This window comes from Aethalodelphis obliquidens, unplaced genomic scaffold (assembly GCF_003676395.1).
Source record: "Aethalodelphis obliquidens isolate GAN/ISIS:26980383/991018 unplaced genomic scaffold, ASM367639v1 scaffold47, whole genome shotgun sequence".
NCBI classification, from domain to species: domain Eukaryota; kingdom Metazoa; phylum Chordata; class Mammalia; order Artiodactyla; family Delphinidae; genus Aethalodelphis; species Aethalodelphis obliquidens.
The window spans coordinates 9,986,202-10,010,993 of NW_020837991.1; the positions used below are offsets into that span (position 1 = coordinate 9,986,202).

General features: G+C 37.3%; 1 protein-coding gene across 2 annotated transcripts in view; it reads left to right on the forward strand.

Annotated features, from left to right (window-relative positions):
* Positions 1–24,792, forward strand: part of CUNH2orf76 (chromosome unknown C2orf76 homolog) — an 85,213-nt gene that overhangs the window by 30,333 nt on the left and 30,088 nt on the right. The window contains exons 2-3 of one of the 2 annotated variants that reach the window (XM_027082578.1): positions 52–120; positions 3,044–3,188. In XM_027082578.1, coding sequence (XP_026938379.1) covers positions 3,056–3,188 — 133 coding nt within the window. In that variant the 5' untranslated portion in view covers positions 52–120; positions 3,044–3,055. The remainder of the gene's footprint in view (positions 1–51; positions 121–3,043; positions 3,189–24,792) is intronic. The other variant, XM_027082580.1, reaches the window with a different exon arrangement.

A 24,792-nucleotide genomic window follows, 5' to 3' on the forward strand; every position in this document is an offset into this window, starting at 1 on the left:
TTCCAGTTTTTGCGATTAACAAATGATGTTACTATTAATGTTCTTTTACAGTTCTCCTTGTGCCGTGTGTGAGAGAGTCCCCAGGACACCTACCTATGAATGAAATTGCTGGATTGAAAGGTATGTGAATCTTCAGCCTTACTAAATATTGCCAAATTGTCTCCAAAAGTAGAACCTGTTTGGATGCCAGCCTTAACTGGTTCTGCACCCTTGCCAACGCTAGGTATTGTCAGACTTTTTCGTTTGTCAGTTTGATGAGTAATATATCTCATTGTTATTTTGAATTTCACTGATTACTGGTGAGGTTGGACATCTTTTCTTATGTTATTAGTATTACAGGGTTTTTTTCTTTTGGAATTTTATTTTTAATATAGCAGGTTCTTATTAGTTATCTATTTTATACATATTAGTGTATATATGTCAATCCCAATCTCCCAGTTCATCCCACCACCACCAACAACCCCTACCCCACCCCCTGCTCCCTGCTTTCCCCTCATTACCTGTAATGCATATTATGTAATAATATGGCTATAATATATGCATATTATGGCTATAATATATATATATGGCTATAATATATGCATATTATGGCTATAATATATAATATAATATATGCATATTATGGCTATAAGTTGTATGCAAAGTTGAAAGCATGAAGTAGTTGCTACTAGTTAGAAATATACCATAATTTTATTTTTAAAACATTGGCAACTTTGCAGATTTTTTGGAGGAGATAGTTTGGGATGATTTTTCGAACAGTGCATTAGAGAGTGCATGGGATTTGGAATTAAATTGGTGCTTGAATCCTGGCTTCATTTTTTATCAGCTATATGACCTTGGGCAATTAGTGCAATCTCTCTTGAGTCTTTCCTCATTCTTAAATGAGTATAATACCTCCTGGTTTGATGATAGAATTAAATCTGTAACAGTTTTTGCCTGGTCATCAAAGAAACACATGGTCTTGTGTTACCCTGATGGCAGATTATGTGTTTTCTGTTGACTAATTCTGGACGCTTTTTGTCGAGTGCTGCTTTCAGTTGGTCTAATTGGGAGCAGTACTTGTTGGAATTAAGCATTTGGTTTTCCAGAAGGAGCTCATAATAGAGGACTCCCTTCCAATCCCACCATATACACAACATCACCTTTTTTGGATGAAGACCTGCCTTTGGTGTGGTCAGTGGTGGTTCATTTTGCCTGCCTCACGATCTCTTCCGTTCCACATTATTGTACAGTATCCATTTTTTCATCACCTGTCACAATTTGTTTTAAAAACGGAACGTTTTCATTATGTTTAAGTAGAGAATCGCATGCGGGACTATGGTCAAGAAGGTTTTTTTTACTTAACTTATGTGGAACCCAAACATCAAAGCAATGAACATAGCCGAGCTGGTGCAAATGGTTTTCAGCGCTTGATTTGGATGTTTTGAGTATGTCGTCTATCTCCCGTGTGGTGTAACATTGATTGTTCTCAGTTCATGTCTCCATTTGATCGCCGTCAACCTCAGCTGGTTTACCCGACCATGGAGCATCACCCAGCGAGAAATCTCCAGCACAAAACTCCGCAAACCACTTCTGACAAGTTCGATCAGTCACAGCACCCTCTCCATACACTGCACAAATCTAGTTTTTTGCATTTTGGTTTCGTTTTTACCTTTCTTGAAATAATAAAGCATAATATGCCGAAAATGTTGCTTTCTTTCTTCCATCTTCAATATTAAAATGGCTACACAAAAATTCACCAATTTTTTTTTTAATCAGTTTATTTATTTTTGCTGTGTTGGGTCTTCGTTTCTGTGCGAGGGCTTTCTCTAGTTGTGTCAAGTGGGGGCCACTCTTCATCGCAGTGCGCGGGCCTCTCACTATCGCGGCCTCTCTTGTTGCGGAGCACAGCTCCAGATGCGCAGGCTCAGTAGTTGTGGCTCACGGGCCTCGTTGCTCCGCGGCATGTGGGATCTTCCCAGACCAGGGCTCGAACCCGTGTCCCCTGCATTGGCAGGCAGATTCCCAACCACTGCACCACCAGGGAAGCCCCGATAATTCTGTTTCTTAAATGCACTCTGATATGACAGCTGTCACAATACAATCTAACATAATTGTTTTGAATGAAGTTAAAGACAACCAAGTGCTACTAGAGCCATCTTACAGAAAAAACCGAAAGAACCTTTTGGCCAACCCAATACATAGTTTTAGGATGAAATAAACATATTCAAATAATAGTGTGGAAGGTGGATGATACCGTGGCACATGATTAAATCCTTCCTGAAATCTGGCAACATTTGTGAAATTAAAATGCAGCCTGGGGCTTCCGTGGTGGCACAGTGGTTAAGAATCCACCTGTCAATTCAGGAGACACGGATTCGAGCCCCAGTCTAGGAAGATCCCACATGCCGCAGAGCAACTAAGCCCATGCACCACTACTGAGCCTGTGCTCTAGAGCCCGTGAGCCACAACTACTGAGCCCGCATGCCACAACTACTGAAGCCCGTGTGCCTAGAGCCCGTGCTCCACAACAAGAGAAGCCACTGCAATGAGAAGCCTGCGCACTGCAACGAAGAGTAACCCCCGCTCCCCGCAACTAGAGAAAGCCGGCGCGCAACAACGAAGACCCAACGCAGCCAAAACAAGAAGAACAAAACAAAACAAAATGTAGCCTGATAGTTGATGCTAATATAAGTGTACTTCATCTCAGGGCCAAATGAGGAGATCGCTGGTGTACCAAACCAGAGTGGTCACATGTTTAGTGCAACCCACTTCTCCCCATACATGCACACCCACACCCTGAGTCAACTGTGTTCATCTTCTGTGCCCTGTCAGTTTTTGACCAGTCAGAACATCAGTGACTGTGATGAAGCTGTCCAGGATCGCAGTGGGTAGGTGGGAGTGACCTTGAGACCCTTTGGTTGTCCCGGAATCTGGCGTGGGTGTGGGGACTGTGTTGCTAACTGTGCAGTGTGGGAGAGATGGGCTGGGTGCCCAAGAGCTGATGGAGGAAGTACAGGCTTGTAGATAATTATGAGTTGATGTTATTGTCCCCTTGCCACAGGAATTTCTTCACATGGCTTCCGAAGATGTGACCATTACGGTTCGCCTCATTCGTTCATTTGAGCATCGCAATTTCAGACCTGTGGTATATTATGGAGTTCATTTGGACCAAACTGTAAAGGAATTTATAGTATTTCTAAAGCAAGGTATGAGACATCTCAGCCACTTTGTTTTATTAGTGTTTTGAAAAATATTGTTGACTATTAGAATGATAGTAATCTTTAAAAAACACTTGGAAAGATATTAACCTGTGTTCTAAGCCAGGTGTGAGGCTGGCTCCTGCTCTGGGCCTTGGCATCAACGGCAGTGTTTCCCTGAGGCTTATTTAGCAACATGTTTGCCCTCATCAGAGATTGTCACTATCATGTTTGGCTTCTCCCTTTTTTAATTAAAAAAAAAATTTAAGGTCTGTGTTTGCTTGTAACAAACGGGTTTATGTATTTGGAGACTGATTAGTAAGAGAATGTAGTGTTACCCGGCTGAGCACAAGAGGGCCTTCTGGGGAGTGTGACAGGAAGGTGGCAGGCCTCTGTACAGCCAGGAAATCATGAGAGCTGCTGGTCATTGTGGGCACAGAAGTGACAGGCAGCCTCACTGGTGCTACCGTATCATTTCAAGCTTAACATACAGCAGGCTTGAATTTAGTCTTCATTTTGATTGGTCCTTTGTGGGTTTCTAACCTCTGTTTTCAATTACTGAAGTGTTCCAATCATCAACATTTGATGAAACATCTAGAATAAGCTTTTATTATTATCTTATGATATAATGTACAGATCTTTGTGTACTGTTCTATGAGTTTTGACAGATGTAGTACTTTATATCCAACTTAATTTTTAAAAACTGACATAATTTCAGACACAGAAAAATTGCAGAAACTCCTGGATGCTCTTCACAGATTCCCCAAATGTCAACATTTTGTTAACATTTGTTTTTCTCTCGCCTCCACCTTCCCCCTTCCTCTCTTCCTCTCCCACTTCATTCTTTTCTCTGAACCTTTTAGAAGTATGTTGCAGACATGATTCCCTTTTACCTCTAAATATTTCAGTGTGTATTTTCTAAAAACAAGGAACTCACTTACATAAACATAGTACAGTGATGAAAATCAGGAACTTAACGTTGAAACAATGCTATTATCTACTTTCCAGACCTTATTGAGATTAATTAATTCCTTTAATCTGAGTTAATTTCTTTATCCTGGAGTCTTTTATTGTATTTCATCACATTGGCAATTTTGAATAGTACAGTCCAGTTATTTTGTAGAATGCAGGTGGGTTTTTCCGGTGTTTTCTCATTAGATTTAGGTTATGCTTTTTCTCCCCTCCACAGTTTCCCCTATTATTAACATCTTACATTAGTATGCTGCATTTGTTGCAATTAATGAAACAATATTGATGCATTATTAATTACAGTCCATAGTTTATTCAGGTTTCCTTAGTTTTCAATTTCAAATCATTGAAACAATGCTGACTTCTCGGTGCATTTACACCAGGATGCACATGCTGTCGACTGCCCCCATTAGTGGCAATGGTGACTTTAATCAGTTGGTTAAGGTGATAACTGCCAGGTTTCTCCACTGTACATCTTTATTGTAATTGAAAATTAACTTGAAGGGGTATATTCTGAGACTATGTGAATGTCCTGTTGCTTCTCAAACTTTCATCCACTAGTTCAGCATCCTTTGATGATTCTTGCCTGAATCAGTTATTATGATGATGATTGACAAATGGTGATTTTTCTTATTCCATCATTCCTTCTAGATACATTAGTTGTTTTTCTACAGTAAGGAAGAGATTTTTAACCTACCCACCCATTCTCACCCCCCGCCCCATTTATTTAATCTTTTGTTTATATCACTGTGGACTCAAGGATTCTTACTTTATTCAAAGGATTATAATTCTTTACTCTGATTATTTTATTTTGATGCTCTAATCATCCCCATTTTGGCTGGCGGTAGCCCCTTCAGTCTGGGTCCATGTCCTTTTAACATGTCCCCAATCCTTCTTTGAGCACTTCCTTACTTTTTGGTCTAAGATGTTCCAGACATGTCCTGTTCTTTCTCTGCCCCAGCCCTGGGATCAACCATTTCTCAGAGGAGCTCTGACTCTATTACTGGAGAATGTTATTGGGAGACCAACATCTTGTTTTATGTGTGTGGAATGTAAGTGTGTATAGCTAACTTTAAGAAATGTAGTTAATTCTTGACATTTTATTTCCTGATTGACTTTGTAGAATTTCTAAACTCTTCTCCCTTACTTTTTTTTTTTTTTGTCTAATTTTGAGTGGTTTCACTGCTCAGTATTACTTGCTTAAGAAGAAAGTGAGGTATATAAACCCATAGGGAAAACGAACTAGTCAGTCGACTTGTTATGGAGAGATTGAGAGCTGGCACTGAGATACTGCCAATTAAAGAGGGTCCTGCTTTTGAAAAGATATCGCCAAAAGCATATTCAGGTTTTGAAATAAAAACAAATCCCTACATTTTTTATTTTAAAATCTTTGTGTGTGTTATGGGTTACAGTGTTTCTTACTGTTACTACAGTGAGTGCTGTGGTGTTCTTGGTACAGTGCAGAATAGGGTCTCTGAAGTCCTTGAGAATAAGATGTAATCTTCAAGCTGCTCCAGTGCCGCCAGGGGCAGATGTATTCTCCCGGGGGTCACTGTGTTCTTTCCTTCCCAAGTACCATAGAATGCTCCCCATTAGAGCAGTGGTGTGGATCACAGCTAGATGCTCAGCCCAGCCTACTCACATCTTTCACCTGTGCTACTAATAGTATAGCCACTACTTGTTTCTATTGTGCATGTGGGAAATGTGTTCCACTGATTAAAAGGTAAACTTTGGGGTTCAGACCTTTTTGGCTTGTGTGCTCTCTGCCTATCTTTGTCATCTGATTTGAGGTACTGTGGGACTCTGCAAAGCTGGTGAATTTACCCTTTATGAACTGTGTACATAACAAAGACCAAATAGCTTATTACTGAGAAATTTTTGAACTAATAATAATAATAGCAAGCATTACTATGTATCAGATACTGTGCTAAGAACTCTAAGTAGGTTATCTCATTTCATCCTCACAGCATCCTTCTAAATTAGGAACTGTTATTATCTCCATTTTACAGATGAAGAAACTAAGGAACAGGGAGAGAAGTGAAGAAACTTGCCTGAGATTACATGGCTAATACAAGGCAAAGCTACAGCCCAGCCCAGGCTGTTCAGCTGTACATCATGCACTCCTAAACACGACACTAAGTTGCCTCTTTATTTTTGTCTACTGCCTTGCTGGCTTAAGAGGATCCCTGAAGTAAATGGATTCACTCAGTGTCAAAAGAGTCTTTGAATTTAGTTCATCTTGCTCTAGTGTTTTTTTAAATTGAAATATCGTTGATTTACAGTGTTTCAGGTGTACAGCAAAGTGATTCAGTTATATATATATACATGTTCTTTTTCAGGTTCTTTTCCATTATAAGTTATTACAAGATATTAAATATAGTTCCCTGTGCTATACAGTAGGTCCTTGTTTACATATTTTATATATAGTAGTGTGTATCTGTTAATCCCAAATTACCAATTTATCCTTCCCACCCCTTATCCTTTGGTAACCGTAAGTTTGTTTTCTATGTCTGTGAGTCTTTTTCTGTTTTGTAAATAAGTTCATTTGTATCATTACTTTAGATTCCACAAATAAGTGATATCATATGATATTTGTCTTTATCTGACTTACTTCACTCAGTATGATAATCTCTAGGTCCATCCATGTAGCTGCAAATGGCATTATTTCACTCTTTTTTATGGCTGAGTATATATATGTATATGTCTTCCATTATATATGTACCACATCTTCTTTATCCATTCATCTGTCGATGGACATTTAGGTTGCTTCCATGTCTTCGCTATTGTAAATAGTGCTGCTATGAACATTGGGATGCATGTATCTTTTCAAATTAAGAGTTTTCATCTTTTTCAGATATATGCCCCAGAGTGGGAATGCTGGATCACAGGGTAACTCTAGTTTTAGTTCTTTTTCTTTTTTTCTTTTTTTGCGGTACACGGGCCTCTCACTGTTGTGGCCTCTCCCATTGCAGAGCACAGGCTCCGGACGTGCAGGCTCAGCGGCCACGGCTCATGGGCCTAGCTGGTCCACGGCATGTGGGATCTTCCCAGACCAGGGCACAAACCCGTGTCCCCTGCATCGGCAGGCGGACTCTCAACCACTGCGCCGCCAGGGAAGCCCTAGTTTTAGTTCTTTAAGGGACTTCCATACTGTTCTCCATAGTGGCTTCACCAATTTTCATTCCTACCAATAGTGTAGGAGGGTTCCCTGTTGTCTACACCCTCTCCAGCATTTATTATTTGTAGACTTTTTGATAATGACCATTCTGACTGGTCTGAGGTCTGGTCTGACTGGTCTGACCTCATTATAGTTTTGATTTGCATTTCTCTAATAATTAGTGATGTTGAGCATCTTTTCATGTGCCTGTTGGCCTTGCTGTAATGTTTTGAACACTTAACGCTGGATGTTTGACATTGTGGCATAGCGAATCTTGTACACAGACAGAAATGTTTATTGTGTTGAATGACCTTTTGGGGTTATTTTAGATGCCTTCTTGCCTTTCTAGCTGTTTTTTTCTTATCATAGTCACTTTTTGCCATCCATAGCTTAACCTTGTCTCTTCCCATAATTGTCTGTATTTCTCCCTTAGCCAAGAAACTTTGGTTAAATTTGATCCATTCTGCATTGAGAATCATTGTACCACTACACCATGCCATTAAAATCTAAAGCTGTATAAATATAGTACATAAGTATAGTAAATATAAACTAACACAAATAAGTATAAATATATCAATAATAAATACTTAAGATTATATTTATATGTAAGCATATAAATATAACAAAACAAATAAATCTATTATTAACATATCTGTTGTTAATCAGATATTCTGAACACAGAGGTACCATATATTACCTTATATAGATGACAGATTTTCTAGATTCAGAATAAATAAACAAACCAATTATCTGGATAATATGACATTTTAATTATTCATTGATTTGGAAGCATTTTAATACTTTGTAATACTTTAGATCTTGATTCTGAATGTAAAATTATTTCATCTGTTAAACAGAGGAAAGCTGTGGGGATTTTATCCAACCTTCCAATTCAGAGCTCATTCTTCATACCCTGTTACTCCTGGTCATGTGTTACTTTGTAGAGCAGTCTATTCTATTGGGTGACTACTAGCATATTTAGAAAGATTTTCTTTATCTTTTTAATTTTTATATATTTGTTTATATCTAATTCTCCCCTCCACAGTTTCCCCTATTATTAACATCTTACATTAATATGCTGCATTTGTTGCAATTAATGAACCAATATTGATGCATTATTAATTACAGTCCATAGTTTATTCAGGTTTCCTTAGTTTTTACTGAGGTCCATTTTCTGCTCCAGGATCCCATCCAGGATACCACATTACATTTAGTTGTCATGTCTCCCTAGGCTCTGTGAACTGTGACAATTTCTCAGATTTTCCCAGTTTGATGACTTTGACAGTTTTGGGGAGTACTGGTCAGGCCTATCATAACATGCCTCTCTGTTGGAATGTTCCTGATGCTTTTCTCATGATTAGACTGGGGTTATGGGTTTTTGAGAGGAAAATCACAAAGATAAAGTGTCACTTTTATCACATCATATCCAGGGCACCTACTTTCTACATGATTTATGACTGTTGATGTTGACCTTGATCGCTTGGCTGAAGTAATGTAGGTTTCCCCACTGTAAGGTTGCTCTGTTGTCTCCCTGCTCATAATGTACCCTTTGGAAGGAAGTCACTATGCACAGTACACAGTTGAGGAGTGGGGAGATAATTTACTTGGAATTCTTTTGCATGGGAGATTTTATTTATTTTGTTACTCAAATTATTCTAGATCTGGTCATTGGAAACTCTTTCAGTTGGCTTCTGTGCCCCTTTGACATATGCCATCTGTGTGTAGTTCTGGTACTTTAAGATGTTCCAGGCTAATTTTGTATATCCTGAGCCAGTCCTAGAATCAGCCATTTCTCTAGGAGCCCTGGTTGTTTTACTGGAGAATGGTATTAGAAGCCAAGATCTGAGTGCTAGGTATACTCTTTATTACTGGGGTTTCATTTCTTCTAGGCTCTCTTAACTGACAGAGCAAAGAAATATATGAACCTGTATACTTATGCATAGGTGTAAATATTTTCATGTTTACCATCTGAATCTGTATGTTAAACATGAATTCTTACTGATGTTTCCAACTCTAATCCATTATCACGTGGATCATTCCGGCCTTCTCCCCTTGCTTATCTGTACATCCCCAATCCAACAGTGAGGAACCTGACTCCTAACATCTGCCATTCCTTTACTTACTTGTTTAATTCCAGTATACAGGTATAGCTGTATCAGAGTGGTTAATTGGTACTCTGTGGGAAACAACGTGATATTAACTAGAGTACAGTGCTTTTGTGCAGTTCCTTTTGCCTTAACCTTACAAAAGTCTATTCATTGACAAAGTTATTTAGGTCAGCGCCATTTTTTCACCCTCTTCAGTAAGATTATTTCAGCTATTTGCAGTACAGCTGTATTCTCTTGTCACCCTCTGCATTCTTTCCTGGGATCCCCTGTCCTCCTAAATGTGTTTTTGTTTTTTGCTTTGCATACATTAAGGTTCACTCTTTGTGCTGTTAAGTTCTATGGGTTTTGACAAATGAATTATCATACAGAATAGTTTAAGTGCCCTAAAAATCCTCCAGGCTTCACCCACTCATCCTCTCTTCAAGCCCCTGGCATCCACTGATCTTTTTACTGTCTCTAGTTTCGCTTTTTCCAGGATATCATGTACTTGGAATCATACAGTATGTAGCCTTTTCAGACTGGCTTCTTTCCCTTAGGAACATGCATTTAAGGCTCTTCGGAGTCTTTTCATGGCGAGTCACATCTTCTTAATCCCCTTCATCTGGAGCAGCCCCCACCTTCATTTATCTGTCATCGCATTGATTTTTTTAAAGGAAAATCCAGGTCTGTGTTTTATAGAATGCCCCACAACATGGATTTGTCTGATTGTTTTCTTATGATTAGATTCAGGTTAAACATTTTTGGCAGGATTACCATGTAGCTTGCAGATCTACAAATCACAACCTGTGGGGTCAATCTGACCTGCCACCTGTTTTTATAAACAAAGTTTATTGAAACACAGCCACACCCATTTGTCTACATATTATATGTACTGCTTTTGTGTTTCAGTGGCACTTACACAGTTGTGACAGACTGTATGGCTCACAAAAAACTAAAATATTTATTACTGGTCTTTACAGAAATAGTTTGCTGATCCCTGATGTTGGTGATTCCTCCTAGTTGCATCTCATCGGGAAGCACTTGGTATTGCTTTGCCCCACTATTGGCGGTATTTATTTATTTATTTATTTAACAAACTGGATCACCAGTTTATTACAAAAGGATAAAACTCAGGAATGGCCAGGTAGAAAATATGCATAGGACAAAGCATGGAGAAAGGGTGCAGAGCTTCCATGCCCTCTCGGAGTGCGCCATTCTCCCTGGTATCTCCGTGTGTTCACCGACCTGGAAGTTCTGGTGATACGTATTTAGGTCATTTGGTTAAGGTGCTGCCTACCAGATTTCTCTGTTGTAAAGGTATCTTTCTAACTAATAAGTAGTGTGTGGAGCGATAAACATTGAGACGATATGCATGTGTTGTTTCCAATAGTTTTAGTGTCTATTGATGATCCTTACCTGAATCACTGGTGGTTGCAGAAATTGGGATTTTTTTCTAACTCTGTGACTACTTCTGCATTTATTATCTGGCATTCTTCTGTAAAGAAGCACTCCCTTGGTGCCCCTCCTATTTAGAAAGGAACAGGATAATTTTGTAGTAGCAAATTCGTAGCACATTATCACCTTATCACAAAGGGGCCATTCCTTCAATACAGTGTTGAGGTGATGGTCTCTTGTTTGTAGTAGAAAATGTACTGTAGATTCTTTAAATACTTAACTCTATAAATTTTGAAACACAAAATAATACTCTATCTTTTGTGGCTATGACAACAGAATGAAAATATAATGACGAAGAAGGTATGCTAACTTAAGGATAGTTAGTGCTTACCTCTGGGAAGGGAGGTTAATGGGACTACAGAAGGACATAGAAAAGGTTTCAACTGTATCCATAATGTTTTATTTAACAAGAAAATAGTAAAGATCTGAAGTAGTTATGACAATATGTTAACATTTGTTAAATTTGGTTGATGGGTTAAATGAACTTTTGTTCTATTCTCCATACTTTTTAATGTTTAGATTATTTCATGATTAAAGTAAAAAGCATCTTGATATAGCTTAACTTTGAAGTCTTACTCTAATACCTGATAGACCCCTTCATCAGGGTAGAATGTTGGCACAGTGTTCTGATTAATGTTAGGTCTTTGGTATTCTTGCCTGTACAGATTAGTCATTGAATTAGTCAGTTTCTTTTTTTCCCTTAGGTGTTTGTGCTTTCCTAAAAATCTTTAAATGTAGATCCAGCATCTAATAAAAAATTACAAATTATACCACTTCTATTTTTAGAGCCTTTACTATGAGGTAAAGAATTATTTTGTTGTCCATTGGTACTTTAATAATTTTCCAGACTTTGTTGATTTCTATATTGAAACATGTGTTTTAACATCTCAGACTCCTTTGTGGCATCCTACTTGCCAGCAGTATATTTATTATGTTGCCTTATTTTTCTCATAGTTAATTTTTCTGTGGATGCCTTTTATGGGGACCTGAATGAATGAGTAAAATTACTGGTTGCCTTCTACTGAACTTTCCAATAATGAAATACTAAGTGGGTTTTTGCAGAATTTTGCAATCCTGAACTCTTCTGTAAAAGTTCATTAGATTCCAAAGTTAATAAGTTCAAAGGTGGGGAAACATAAAGTGAAAGAAAAACTTAGTACAAAGTAGGAAATCATTTTCAGAATATAATAGATACGTTACAGCCTTTTGCTTGCAGCCAAGGTGGAGTAACAGGGACTGAACTTTTTCTTTGAATTGAAACAACTGAAAAACTGTGCAAAATACATCAAACAGTGATGTTCAGATATTGGACATCATACAGCACAAGATGGGATAGCAGAAACAAACAAGGTGGCCCCTATGATTGTGCCATCTTACTGCGGGAGAGAGCATGTAGGCCACAGAGCAGGGTGGGGGAATCCAGGCAGAGGCTGGAGAATTCTATGAGTTTATGAGTCACAGCTGGCATCCTGGAGTGGAGTCTGGACAGAGTTCACAGGGCAGAGTACTGGAATGGAACGAGCTGTACAAAGTGAGAGCTCTAAAGATTTGCAGAGCCTGAATCTTCAGTTGAATACGATCAGCATGTGTGTGTAAGGAAGCCAGGTAGAGAACCGCCTGACGGTAGCAGAAGGCAAAATACTCAGAGCTCATGCAGGACTGGGAACAGTTTGTAGTTACACCAGTCAGGATGGAAAACCTTGTAATTAATAGGGTATTGGGTGGAGTATCTTGAAAGGTATTGCTGCAATAGTAGGGCAAAATTAACCCTTGGCTAAATTCTGATCTTCTCTTACCTAACAAAGCTCAAAAGTAAGACTCAAAAGGATGTTTCCAAGTAATTTCACTGTGTTCCAGAACAAAGCTCAGTATGTTTATAGGAATACAAATATATCCAGTATTCAACAAGATAAAACCCACAATGTCCTGCATCAAATCAGAACTTACCAATCATGCAAAGAAACAAGAAAATATAAATCATAATTAGGAGAGAAATCAATCATTTGAAACCAAACCAGAAATTCTGTGGATGGTAGAATTAGCAGACAATGACAATTAAAACAGTTATTATGACTATATTGCAAATGTTCAAGAAAGTAGAGGAAAGATTGCGCATGTGACAGATGGAAGATATGAAAAAAAAAAAAAAAAGAAGAAGAAGAAAAGGCCCAGATTGTCCAGATTGAACTGCAGATGAAAAATACCATGTCTGAGATGTATATGCACTGATTAGGGTTAACATGTAGATCAGATGGGCAGAAGGAAAGATAAGGAAACTTGAAAACATAGCAACAAAAACTATCTAAAATAAAGCACAAAGAGGTAAAAGACTGAGAGAAAAATAAATAGAGCAGAAGGGCGGTATGGGGTAACTTCCAGTAGCCAAATATACATGTAATTGGAGGCCATGAGGAGAGGAGCTGGGACAGGGGAGGGAAGACCTATTTGAAGAAATAATGATTGAAATTTTACAAGTGTGGTGAAAGCTATAAGCCTACATATCCAAGTAGTTCAACAGATCCCAAGGAAAAGAAACATGAAGAAAGCTATACCATGGCATAGCATGATCAAATTGCTTACATCTGGTAATAAAGGTAAAACATTAAGAACAGCCAGAGTAAAAAGGACACATTACATAAAAGGAATAAAGATGAAAACAACAACAGCCTTCTCATCAGAATCAATGCATGCCAGGAAACAGTGGCGCATCATCTTTAAAGTATTGAAGGAAAAAAAGTCAACCTAGGATTCGGTTCCCGTTTTTCAGAAATGAAGCCTTGTCAGACATACAAAAGCAGAAAGAGTCTAGCACCAGGAGATTGAACTATAAGAAATGCTAAAGGATCTTCTTCCAACTGAAGGAAAATAATACCAGATGGAAATCTGGATGCACACAAAGAAGTAGTACTAAAAATTCGTAAATGAAGGTAAACAGAAAATGCTTTTTTTCCTTATTTTAGAAATATTTTTAAAAAGATATTTGACTATTTAAAGAAAAACAATAATCTGCTGTGGGGTTTATGGAAAATATATGGCAGCAATAGCACAAAGGCCAACAAGGGAGAAATGGAAACATGCGGATATAAGATTCTTTTACTATATATGAAGTGTTACAGTATCTCTTGGAGGTAGACTGATAAGTTAAAGATATTTACTAAAAACCTTAAAGCAAATACACACACACACACACACACGAATTAAAGAATTACAGCTAATAAGCCAACAAAAGGGGGATAGAGTGGAATCATAAAAAACTGTCAAATAGTCAATTTAAAAGAAGGTAAAAGAAGCAACAAGCATATATTATACAGCACAGAGACATATAGGCATTATTTTATAATAACTTTAAATGGAGTATAATCTGTAAAAATATTGAATCACTATGTTGTACACCTGAAACTAATATTGCAAATAAACTAAACTTAAAAAAAAAAAAAAAGAAAGAAAAAAGGAAAGGGAGATGATAGTTCTGTTCTTTTCTAATCTGTCATGGAAACAGTTTGGAGATTCCTCAAAAAACTAAAACTAGAACAACCATATGATCCAGCAGTTCCACTCCTGAGCATGTATCCAAAGTAGATGAAAACGCTAATTCAGAAAGATACGTGCACCTCAGTGCTCATTGCAGCATTGTTTACAAAAGCCTAGACGTGGAAGCACAACCCAAGTGCCTATCATCTGCCTTTTCTTAAAAAGGTAATTCAGTTCATGCATCTTAATTTAAAATTATTCTTGGTTGCTTCATATTGTGTCTATGATCTCTTAAATCCTTAGGTTTTGTTTTTTTATCCTGATTGCTACTGTTAAGCCATGTCTCCCAAATGAAATTTCGGGAGGTAGTTGGGTTTTGGACTTAGGCAAAGGGCATTCTCTTCCTCTCCCAGTCACTAGGCAAAGAACATTCTCTTCCTCTCCCAGTCACACTGTCTTTCTCTCCCCTCCGAACTGATTTCTCCTTGGTCTCTCTCCTGTGCTCCAGACTCAGTTTCGCCTGCTAAACTAACAACTTCTTTTGTGTTTCTACTTGGTACCTACAACATCACATTTTGTAATGATTGCTCACCAGCTGTCCACGTGCTCATTTAGATAGAACTCCTGACCAATATGCTGGAGGAGAAAGTAATAGATGTCAGTTCTAGGACAGAGCATCTAAGATCTGGTGTCTGGTCCTCCTGCTTACCCCTACCCAAGAGACCATGGATGCCTTGTCTTTCAGAAGGTGCAGAAGTTTTGAACACTGTTTATGTGGTTAAATTTCTCATCATTTAAATAGTTTTATGTGTCTATAGTCAAATACCTTAAAATGCTTTATATTGAAAAAATAAAGGAAAGTGGAAGAGGAATTAAAGAATAGATGGACAAATAAAAAACAAATAGCAAAATGGTAGGTTTAAACCCAGCTGTATCAATAATCACATTAATTGTAAGTGGTTTAAACACCCCAACTAAAATGCAGACATATAACAGGAAGTCTCAATTACAAGTTGCTTGCAAAAAATGTATTTTCTTGTATATAAAGATAAAGATCAGTTAAAGGTAAAGTTATACTATGCTAATACTAATCTAAAGAAAGCTGGAGTGACTGTTAATTTCAGAATAAAGAATATTACAGGGATAAAGGCTCTCAATTTATTATGATAAGGCATTAATTAGTCAAGAGAACATAATGATCCTAAATGTTTATGCACCTAACAACAGAGCCTCAAAATACATGAAGTCAAAACTAGTAGAACTACAAGGAAAATTAGGTGAAGCTGCAATTATTGTGAGAGATTTCAGTACCCCTCTCTCAGTAATTGATGGAACAAGTAGAAAATTAGTAAGGATATAGAAAACTTGAATACTATCAACCTAAATTGACCAAATTGATATTTTAGAAACACTCTATCCAACAATAGCAGAATATACATTCCTTTCAAGTGCTCAGAGAGCATTTACCAAGAGATCATATTCTGACCCATAAAAACAAATTTGAAAGGATTTGAGTCATGCAATGTTTTCTTTTTTCTGGGTTTATGTTTTAATATGCATGCTTCTGATGTAACTTTTTTTAAATAATGGGTTTATTGAGATGTAATTCACATATGATAAAATTCACATGTTTAAAGTGTACAATTTAGTGGTTATAGTACATTCACAAAGTTGTGTGATCATTACCACTGTCTAATTCCAGAACATTTTCATCGTGCCAAAAAGAAACCCTGTACCCACTAGCAGTCATTCCCCATTCTCCCCTTCCCCTAGCCTCTGGCAACCACTAATTTACTCTCTGTCTCTGTAGATTTTCCTATTCTGGACTATGTTTAGCTTTTTGAAGTGTAAAAAAAGAATTCTTTTTTTTTTTACCACCCCATCCCGCCACATTCCCCCCTTGGTGTCCATATGTTTGTTCTCTTACATATCTGTCTCAATTTCTGCCCTGCAAACCGGTTCATCTGTACCATTTACTAGGTTCCACATATATGTGTTAATATATGATATTTGTTTTTCTCTTTCTGACTTCACTCTGTATGACAGTCTCTAGATCCATCCACGTCTCAACAAATGACTCAATTTTGTTCCTTTTTATGGATGAGTAATATTCCATTGTATATATGTACCACATCTTCTTTATCCATTTGTCTGTTGATGGGCATTTAGGTTGCTTCCATGACCTGGCTATTTTAAATAGTGCTGCAATGAACGTTGGGGTGCATGCGTCTTTTTGAGTTATGGTTTTCAATGGGTATATGCCCAGTAGTGGGATTGCTGGATCATATGGTAATTCTATTTTTAGTTTTGAAGGAACCTCCATACTGTTCTCCATAGTGGCTGTATCAATTTACATTCCCACCAACACTGCAAGAGGGTTCCCTTTTCTCCACACCCTCTCCAGCATTTGTTGTTTGTAGATTTTCTGATGATGCCCATTCTAACTGGTGTGAGGTGATACCTCATTGTAGTTTTGATTTGCATTTCTCTAATAATTAGTGATGTTGAGCAGCTTTTCATGTGCTTCTTGGCCATCTGTATGTCTTCTTTGGAGAAATGTCTATTTAGGTCTTCTGCCCATTTTTGGATTGGGGTGTTTGGTTTTTTTAATATTGAGCTGCATGAACTGTTTATATATCTTGGAGATTAATCCTTTGTCCATTGATTCGTTTGCAAATATTTTCTCCCATTCTGAGGGTTGTCTTTTCGCCTTGTTTATGGTTTCCTTTGCTGTGCAAAAGCTTTGAAATTTCATTAGGTCCCATTTGTTTATTTTTATTTCCATTACTCTAGGAGGTGGATCAAAAAAGGTCTTGCTGTGCGTTATGTCAAGAGTGTTCTTCCTCTAAGAGTTTTATAGTGTCCGGTCTTACATGTAGGTCTCTAATGCATTTTGAGTTTATTTTTGTGTATGGTGTTAGGGAGTGTTCTAATTTCATTCCTTTACATGTAGCTTTCCAGTTTTCCCAGCACCACTTATTGAAGAGACTATCTTTTCTCCATTGTATATGCTTGCCTCCTTTGTCATAGATTAATTGACCATAGGTGTGTGGGCTTATCTCTGGGCTTTCTATCTTGTTCCATTGATCTATATTTCTGTTTTTGTGCCAGTACCATACTGTCTTGATTACTGTGTAGTATACCCTGAAGTCAGGGAGCCTGATTCCTCCAGCTCCATTTTTTTTTCTCAAGATAGCTTTGGCTATTCGAGGCCTTTTGTGTCTCCATACAAATTTTAAGATTTTTTTGTTCTAGTTCTGTAAAAAAATGCCATTGGTAATTTGATAGGGATTGCATTGAACCTGTAGATTGCTTTGGGTAGTATAGTCATTTTCACAATATTGATTCTTCCAATCCAAGAACATGGTATATCTCTCTATCTGTTGGTATCATCTTTAATTTCTTTCATCAGTGTCTTATAGTTTTCTGTGTACAGGTCTTTTGTCTCCCTAGGTAGGTTTATTCCTAGGTATTTTATTCTTTTTGTGGCAGTGGTCAATGGGAGTGTTTCCTTAATTTCTCTTTCAGATTTTTCATCATTAGTGTATAGGAATGCAAGCGATTTCTGTGCATTTATTTTGTATCCTGCAACTTTACCAAATTCATTGATTAGCTCTAGTAGTTTTCTGGTGGCATATTTACGATTCTCTGTGTATAGTATCATGTCATCTGCAAACAGTGACAGTTTTACTTCTTCTTTTCCAATTTGGATTCCTTTTATTTCTTTTTCTTCTCTGATTGCCGTGGCTAGGACTTCCAAAACTATGTTGAATAATAGTGGTGAGAGTGGACATCCTTGTCTCGTTCCTGATCTTAAAGGAAATGCTTTTAGTTTTTCACCATTGAGAATGATGTTTGCTGTAGGTTTGTCATATATGGCCTTTATTATGTTGAGGTAGGTTCCCTTTATGCCCACTTTCTGGAGAGTTTTTGTCATAAATGGGTGTTGAATTTTGTCAGAAGCTTTTTCTGCATCTATTGAGATGATCATATGGTTTTTCTTTCCTCAATTTGTTAATATGGTGTATCACATTGATTGATTTGCATATACTGAAGAATCCTTTCATCCCTGGGATAAATCCCACTTGATCATGGTGTATGATCCTTTTAATGTGCTGTTGGATTCTGTTTGCTAGTATTTTGTTGAGGATTTTTGCATCTATATTCATCAGTGATATTTGTCTGTAATTTTCTTCTTTTGTAGTATCTTTGTCTGGTTTTGGTATCAGGGTGATGGTGGCCTCATAGAATGAGTTTGGGAGTGTTCCTTCCTCTGCAATTTTGTGGAAGAGTTTGAGAAGGATGGGTGTTAGCTCTTCTCTAAATGTTTGATAGAATTCACCTGTGAAGCCATCTGGTCCTGGACTTTTGTTTGTTGAAAGATTTTTAATCACAGTTTCAATTTCATTACTTGTGATTGGTCTGTTCATATTTTCTGTTTCGTCGTGGTTCAGTCTTGGAAGGTTATACCTTTCTAAGCATTTGTGTATTTCTTCCAGGTTGTCCATTTTATTGGCATAGAGCTGCTTGTAGTAGTCTCTTAGGATGCTTTGTATTTCTGTGGTGTCTGTTGTAACTTCTCCATTTTCATTTCTAATTTTATTGATTGAGTCCTCTCTTTTTCTTCATGAGTCTGGCTAATGGTTTGTTAATTTTGTTTATCTTCTCAAAGAACCAGCCTTCAGTTTTATTGATCTTTGCTGTTGTTTTCTTTGTTTCTATTGCATCTATTTCTGCTCTGATCTTTATGATTTCTTTCCATCTGCTAACTTTGGGTTTTGTTTCTTCTTCTTTCTCTAGTTCCTTTAGGTGTAAGGTTAGATTTTTTAGTTGAGATTTTTCTTGTTTCTTGAGGTAGGCTTGTATAGCTATAAACTTCCCTCTTAAGACTGCTTTTGCTGCATCCCATACGTTTTGGATCGTTGTGTTTTCATTGTCATTTGCCTCTAGGTATTTTTTGATTTCCTCTTTGATTTCTTCAGTGATCCCTTGGTTATTTAGTAACATATTGTTTAGCCTCCATGTGTTTGTGTTTTTTACGTTTTTTTTTCCCCCTGTAATTGATTTCTAATCTCATAGCATTGTGGTCAGAAAAGATGCTTGGTATGATTTCAGTTTTCTTAAATTTACTGAGGCTTGATTTGTGACCCAAGATGGGATCTATCCTGGAGCATGTTTTGTGTGCACTTGAGAAAAAAGTGTAATCTGCTGTTTTTGGATGGAATGTCCTATAAATATCAATTAAATCTATCTGGTCTGTTGTGTCATTTAATGCTTGTGTTTCCTTATTTATTTTCATTTTGGATGATCTGTCCACTGGTGTAAGTGAGGTGTAAAAGTCACCCACTGTTATTGTGTTACTGTCGATTTCCTCTTTTATAGCTCTTAGCAGTTGCTTTATGTATTGAGGTGCTCCTTTGTTGGGTGCATATTTATTTATAATAGTTATATCTTCTTCTTGGATTGATTCCTTGATCATTATGTAGTGTCCTTCCTTGTCTCTTTTAACTTTCTTTATTTTAACGTCTATTTTATCTGATATGAGTATTGCTACTCCAGCTTTCTTTTGATTTCCATTTGCATGGTATATCTCTTTCCATCCCCTCACTTTCAGTCCGTATGTGTCTGTAGGTCTGAAGTGGGTCTCTTGTAGACAGTATATATATGGGTCTTGTTTTTGTATCCATTCAGCAAGCCTGTGTCTGTTGGTTGGAGCATTTAATCCATTCACGTTTAAGGTAATTATCGATAGGTATGTTCCTATGACCATTTTCTTAATTGTTTTGGGTTGTTTTTGTAGGTCTTTTTCTTCTGTTGTGTTTCCCACTTAGAGAAATTCCTTTAGCATTTGTGTAGAGCTGGTTTGGTGGTGCTGAATTCTCTTAGCTTTTGCTTGTCTGTAAAGCTTTTGATTTCTCCATCAAATCTGCATGAGATCCTTGCCGGGTAGAGTAATGTTGGTTGTAGGTTCTTCCCTTTCATCACTTTAAGTATATCATGCCACTCCCTTCTGGCTTGTAGAGTTTCTGCTGAGAAATCAGCTGTTAACCTTATGGGAGTTCCCTTGTATGTTATTTGTCGTTTTTCCCTTGCTGCTTTCAATAACTTTTCTTTGTCTTTAATTTTTGCCAGTTTGATTACTATGTGTCTCGGCGTGTTTCTCCTTGGGTTTATCCTGTATGGGACTCTCTGTGCTTCCTGGACTTGGGTAGCTATTTCCTTTCCCATGTTAGGGAAGTTTTCGACTTTAATCTCTTGAAATATTTTCTCTGGTCCTTTCTCTCTCTCTTTTCCTTCCGGGACCCCTATAATGCGAATGTTGTTTCCTTTAATGTTGTCCCTGAGGTCTCTTAGGCTGTCTTCATTTCTTTTCATTCTTCTTTCTTTATTCTTTTCCACAGGCATGCGTTCCACCATTCTGTCTTCAGGTCACTTATCCATTCTTGTGTGCCTCAGTTATTCTGCTATTGATTCCTTCTAGTGTAGTTTTCATTTCAGTTATTGTATTGTTCATCTGTTTGTTCTTTAATTCTTGTAGATGTTTGTTAAACATTTCCTGCATCTTCTCGATCTTTGCTTCCATTCTTTTTCCGAGGTCCTGGATCATCTTCACTATCATTATTCTGAATTCTTTTTCTGAAAGGTTGCCTATCTCCAGTTCATTTAATTGTTTTTCTGGGGTTTTATCTTGTTCCTTCATCTGGTACATAGCACTCTGCCTTTTCATCTCGTCTCTCTTTCTGTGAATGTGGTTTTTGTTCCACAGGCTGCAGGATTGTAGTTCTTCTTGCTTCTGCTCTCTGCCCTCTGGTGGATGGGGCTATCTAAGAGGGTTGTGGAAGTTTCCTGATGGGAGGGACTGGTGGTGGGTAGAGCTGGCTGTTGCTCTGGTGGGCAGAGCTCAATAAAACTTTAATCCGCTTGTCTGCTGATGGGTGGGGCTGGGTCCCCTCCCTGTTGGTTGTTTGGCCTGAGGCGACTCAACACTGGAGCCTACTCGGGCTCTTTTGTGGGGCTAATGGCAGACTCTGCTAGGGCTCACACCAAGGAGTACTTCCCATAACTTCTGCTGCCACTGTCCTTGTCCTCACGGTGTGTCAAAGCCGCCCCCTGCCTCTGCAGGGGACCGTCCAACACTAGCAGGTAGGTCTGGTTCAGTCTCCTATGGGGTCACTGCTCTTTCCCCTGGGTCCCAATGCACACACTACTTTGTGTGTGCCCTCCAAGAGTGGAGTCTCTGTTTCCCCCAGTCCTGTTGAAGTCCTGCAATCAATTCCCACTAGGCTTCAAAGTCCGATTCTCTAGGAATTCCTCCTCCTGTTGCCAGACCCGCAGGTTGGGAAGCCTGACGTTGGGCTCAGAACCTTCACTCCAGTGGGTGGACTTCTGTGGTATAAGTGTTCTCCTGTTTGTGAGTCACCCACCCAGCAGTTATGGGATTTGATTTTATTGTGATTGTGCCCCTCATACTGTCTCACTGTGGCTTCTCCTTCGTCTTTGGAGGTGGGGTATCTTTTTTGGTGAGTTCCAGTGTCTTCCTCTGTACTGTTGTTTTCTGACCACAGTGGAATTAGGTTAGAAATCAGTAACAGATATATCTCTGTAAAATCCCCAGGTATTTGGAAACTGAATAACACAGTTGTAAATAACCTATGGATAAAAGCAGAGAAAAGGGAAACTATTTTGAACTGAATAAAAATGTATACACAATTTTTCAAAATTTGTGGGAATCTGGTGAAACAGTACTGGGGAAAATCTATGATACTAAAAATGCCTAATGTAAAAAAGAGAAGAGGTCTCAAATCAGTGATTTCAGCCCTTATGTTAAGAAACTAGAAAAATAAAAGCAAATTAAACCCAAAGTAAGCAGAATAAAAGAAATAAAAAAGATCATAGCAGAAAATAGAAAAACTATAGGGAAAATCAATAACAGCCAAAGCTGATCTTTGAGATTAATAAAATTGATAAAGTGCTAGCCAGCCTAATCAGGAAAAAAATAAGAGAGAGAGAAGACACAGGTTATCAGTATTAGGAGTGAGAGTTGTTATATCCCTACAATTCTCTACAGAGTTTGAAAGAATAATACAGGAACATTTTTAACAACTTTGTGCCATAAATATGTTATCCTAGGTACATGGAAAAATTCCTTGAAAGACTCAACCCAAACTACCAAATCTCACTAAACAGGAACAAACAACCTGAATAATTCTGTTTTTTAAAATGAACAGTAACTAAAATACATTTTCACAAAGCACACTCCAGTCCCAGATGGCTTCACTGGTAAATTCTACTGTACATTTAAGGAAGAAATAATCTCAATTCTACAGAAGCTCTTCCAGAAAATAAAAGAAAAGGAATTATTATTATTATCTCATTCTCTGAGGTCATCCTTATCCTGATATCAAAATCAGAGAAAGCAATTAGGAAGGAAAAAAAAAAGCTGACAACCAATAACTTTCATGCATAAAGATGTAAAAATTCTTAATAAAATTTTAGCAAGTCAAGTCCAACAATATTTAAAAAGGAATAATACATTATGCCCATGTGGGGTTTATCTTAGGAATGCAAGGATGGTTTACCATTCAAAAATCATTCAGTGTAATTCATCATATTATAGATTAAGAAAGGAAAACCATGTATTTATTTCAATAGATGAAGACAAAATGCTGCATCCACTTCTGTTAGAAACTTTCAGTAAAGTAGGAATAGAAGGGAACTTTCTCTACCTGATTAAGGATATTTATGAGAAACTGATACCCTACATCATACTTAATGGTGAAAAACTGAGGGCTTTTCTCCTATTATAAGGAACCAGGCATGGTGTTTTTTAGAAATCACTTCTATTCAACACTGCATTGGAGGTTCTAGCCAGTTCAGTAAGACAAGAAAGAGAAATAAATGGCATCCACATTAGAAAGAAAGAAAATGTCATTATTCACTGGTGACATGATTATCTATGTAGAAAATCCTATGGAGTCTATAAAAACAGTACTGGAACTAGTAAGTTGAGCTTAGCAAGGTTGAAGGATATAAATCAATATACAAAAATTAACTGTGTTACTAGCAATATATAGTTGGAAACTGAAAAAGAGTAATAGCATCAAAAAATATGAAATACTTAGTGTATATTCGATAGAGCTGTAAGAACTTTACACTGGAAACTCCAAAACATCACTGAGAGAAATTTTAAAAGACCTAAGTAAATGGAGAGATAGACTGTGTTCATAGATCAGAAAACTCGATATGGTTAAGACACCATGACTCCTCAAAATAATGTGTGGATTCCAATGCCAATGAAAATCTCAACAGACTTTCTTTTTTCCTTCAGGTAATGTCAAACTTATCCTAAAGTTTATAAACAAGTTATTCTAACTTGTTCAGAAATTATAAGGAAAATAAAAAAGACCTATAATATATAAATAAATAAATATATAAGTAAGTCACAAAAAGTTGGAAGACTTAACACTATCTGGTTTCATGACTTATTACTATAATGCTATATCAGGCAAGATAGTGCGTGTGGTATTGATATATAGATGACATATATATCAATGAAAAATAGTCCAGAAATAGTCCTACACGTATATGTTTAATTGGTTTTTGAGCAAGGCATTTTAGGGGGAAGAGGTCATCTTTCTAAAAAGGTGTTGGAACAACTGGATATCCATATGCAAGTAAATGAACTCAACTCTTACCTCCTACGATACACAAAAACAATTTTTGTTCAAGACCTGAATTTGAAAGCTGAAACCATAAAACTTCTGAAAGAAAACATAAGAGAAGATCTTAGGGACTGATTTTGGTAAAATTTCTAATACAGCACAATAAACAAAAAAGAAAAAAACTTAGGCTTCATCAAAATTAAAAAGTTTTGCTTTTTAAAATATACTTAAGAAAATGAAGAGGCAAACCATAGACTTGGAAAGACTTTGTAAAACATATAAACAAGCGAATATGTGTCTAGAATAATAATAACTAGATAATAAGCGAATGTGTCTAGAATAATAATAACTAGAAAAGAAACCAAGCTGTTACCACTCAGTAATAAGACATACAACCTAATTAAAAATGGGCAAAATATTTGAACACACACTTCATCAAAGAAAATGTATGGATGACAAATAAGCATATTCAGTGATACTCATCATCACTGGTCTTTAGTGAAATGCAAATTAAAACCATAGTGAGAGCATAACACACCCACTAACATGACTAAAATGAAAAAATTTTAGAAATTAAAAACTAGTTTTCAGCTAGGATGTGGAAGAACTGGAACTCCTTATATGTTGCTAGTGGGAATGTTAAAAAGGTACCACTTTGGAAGATGATTTGGCAAATTCTTAACAAGTTAAACATGCACCTACCATACAATCCAGCCAATTCCACTTGTAGGTGAAATGAAAATGTCTGTCCACGTATGAATACTCATAGCCTTATTCGTCGTGGTACAAAATGGGAAACACCCTTTTTCATA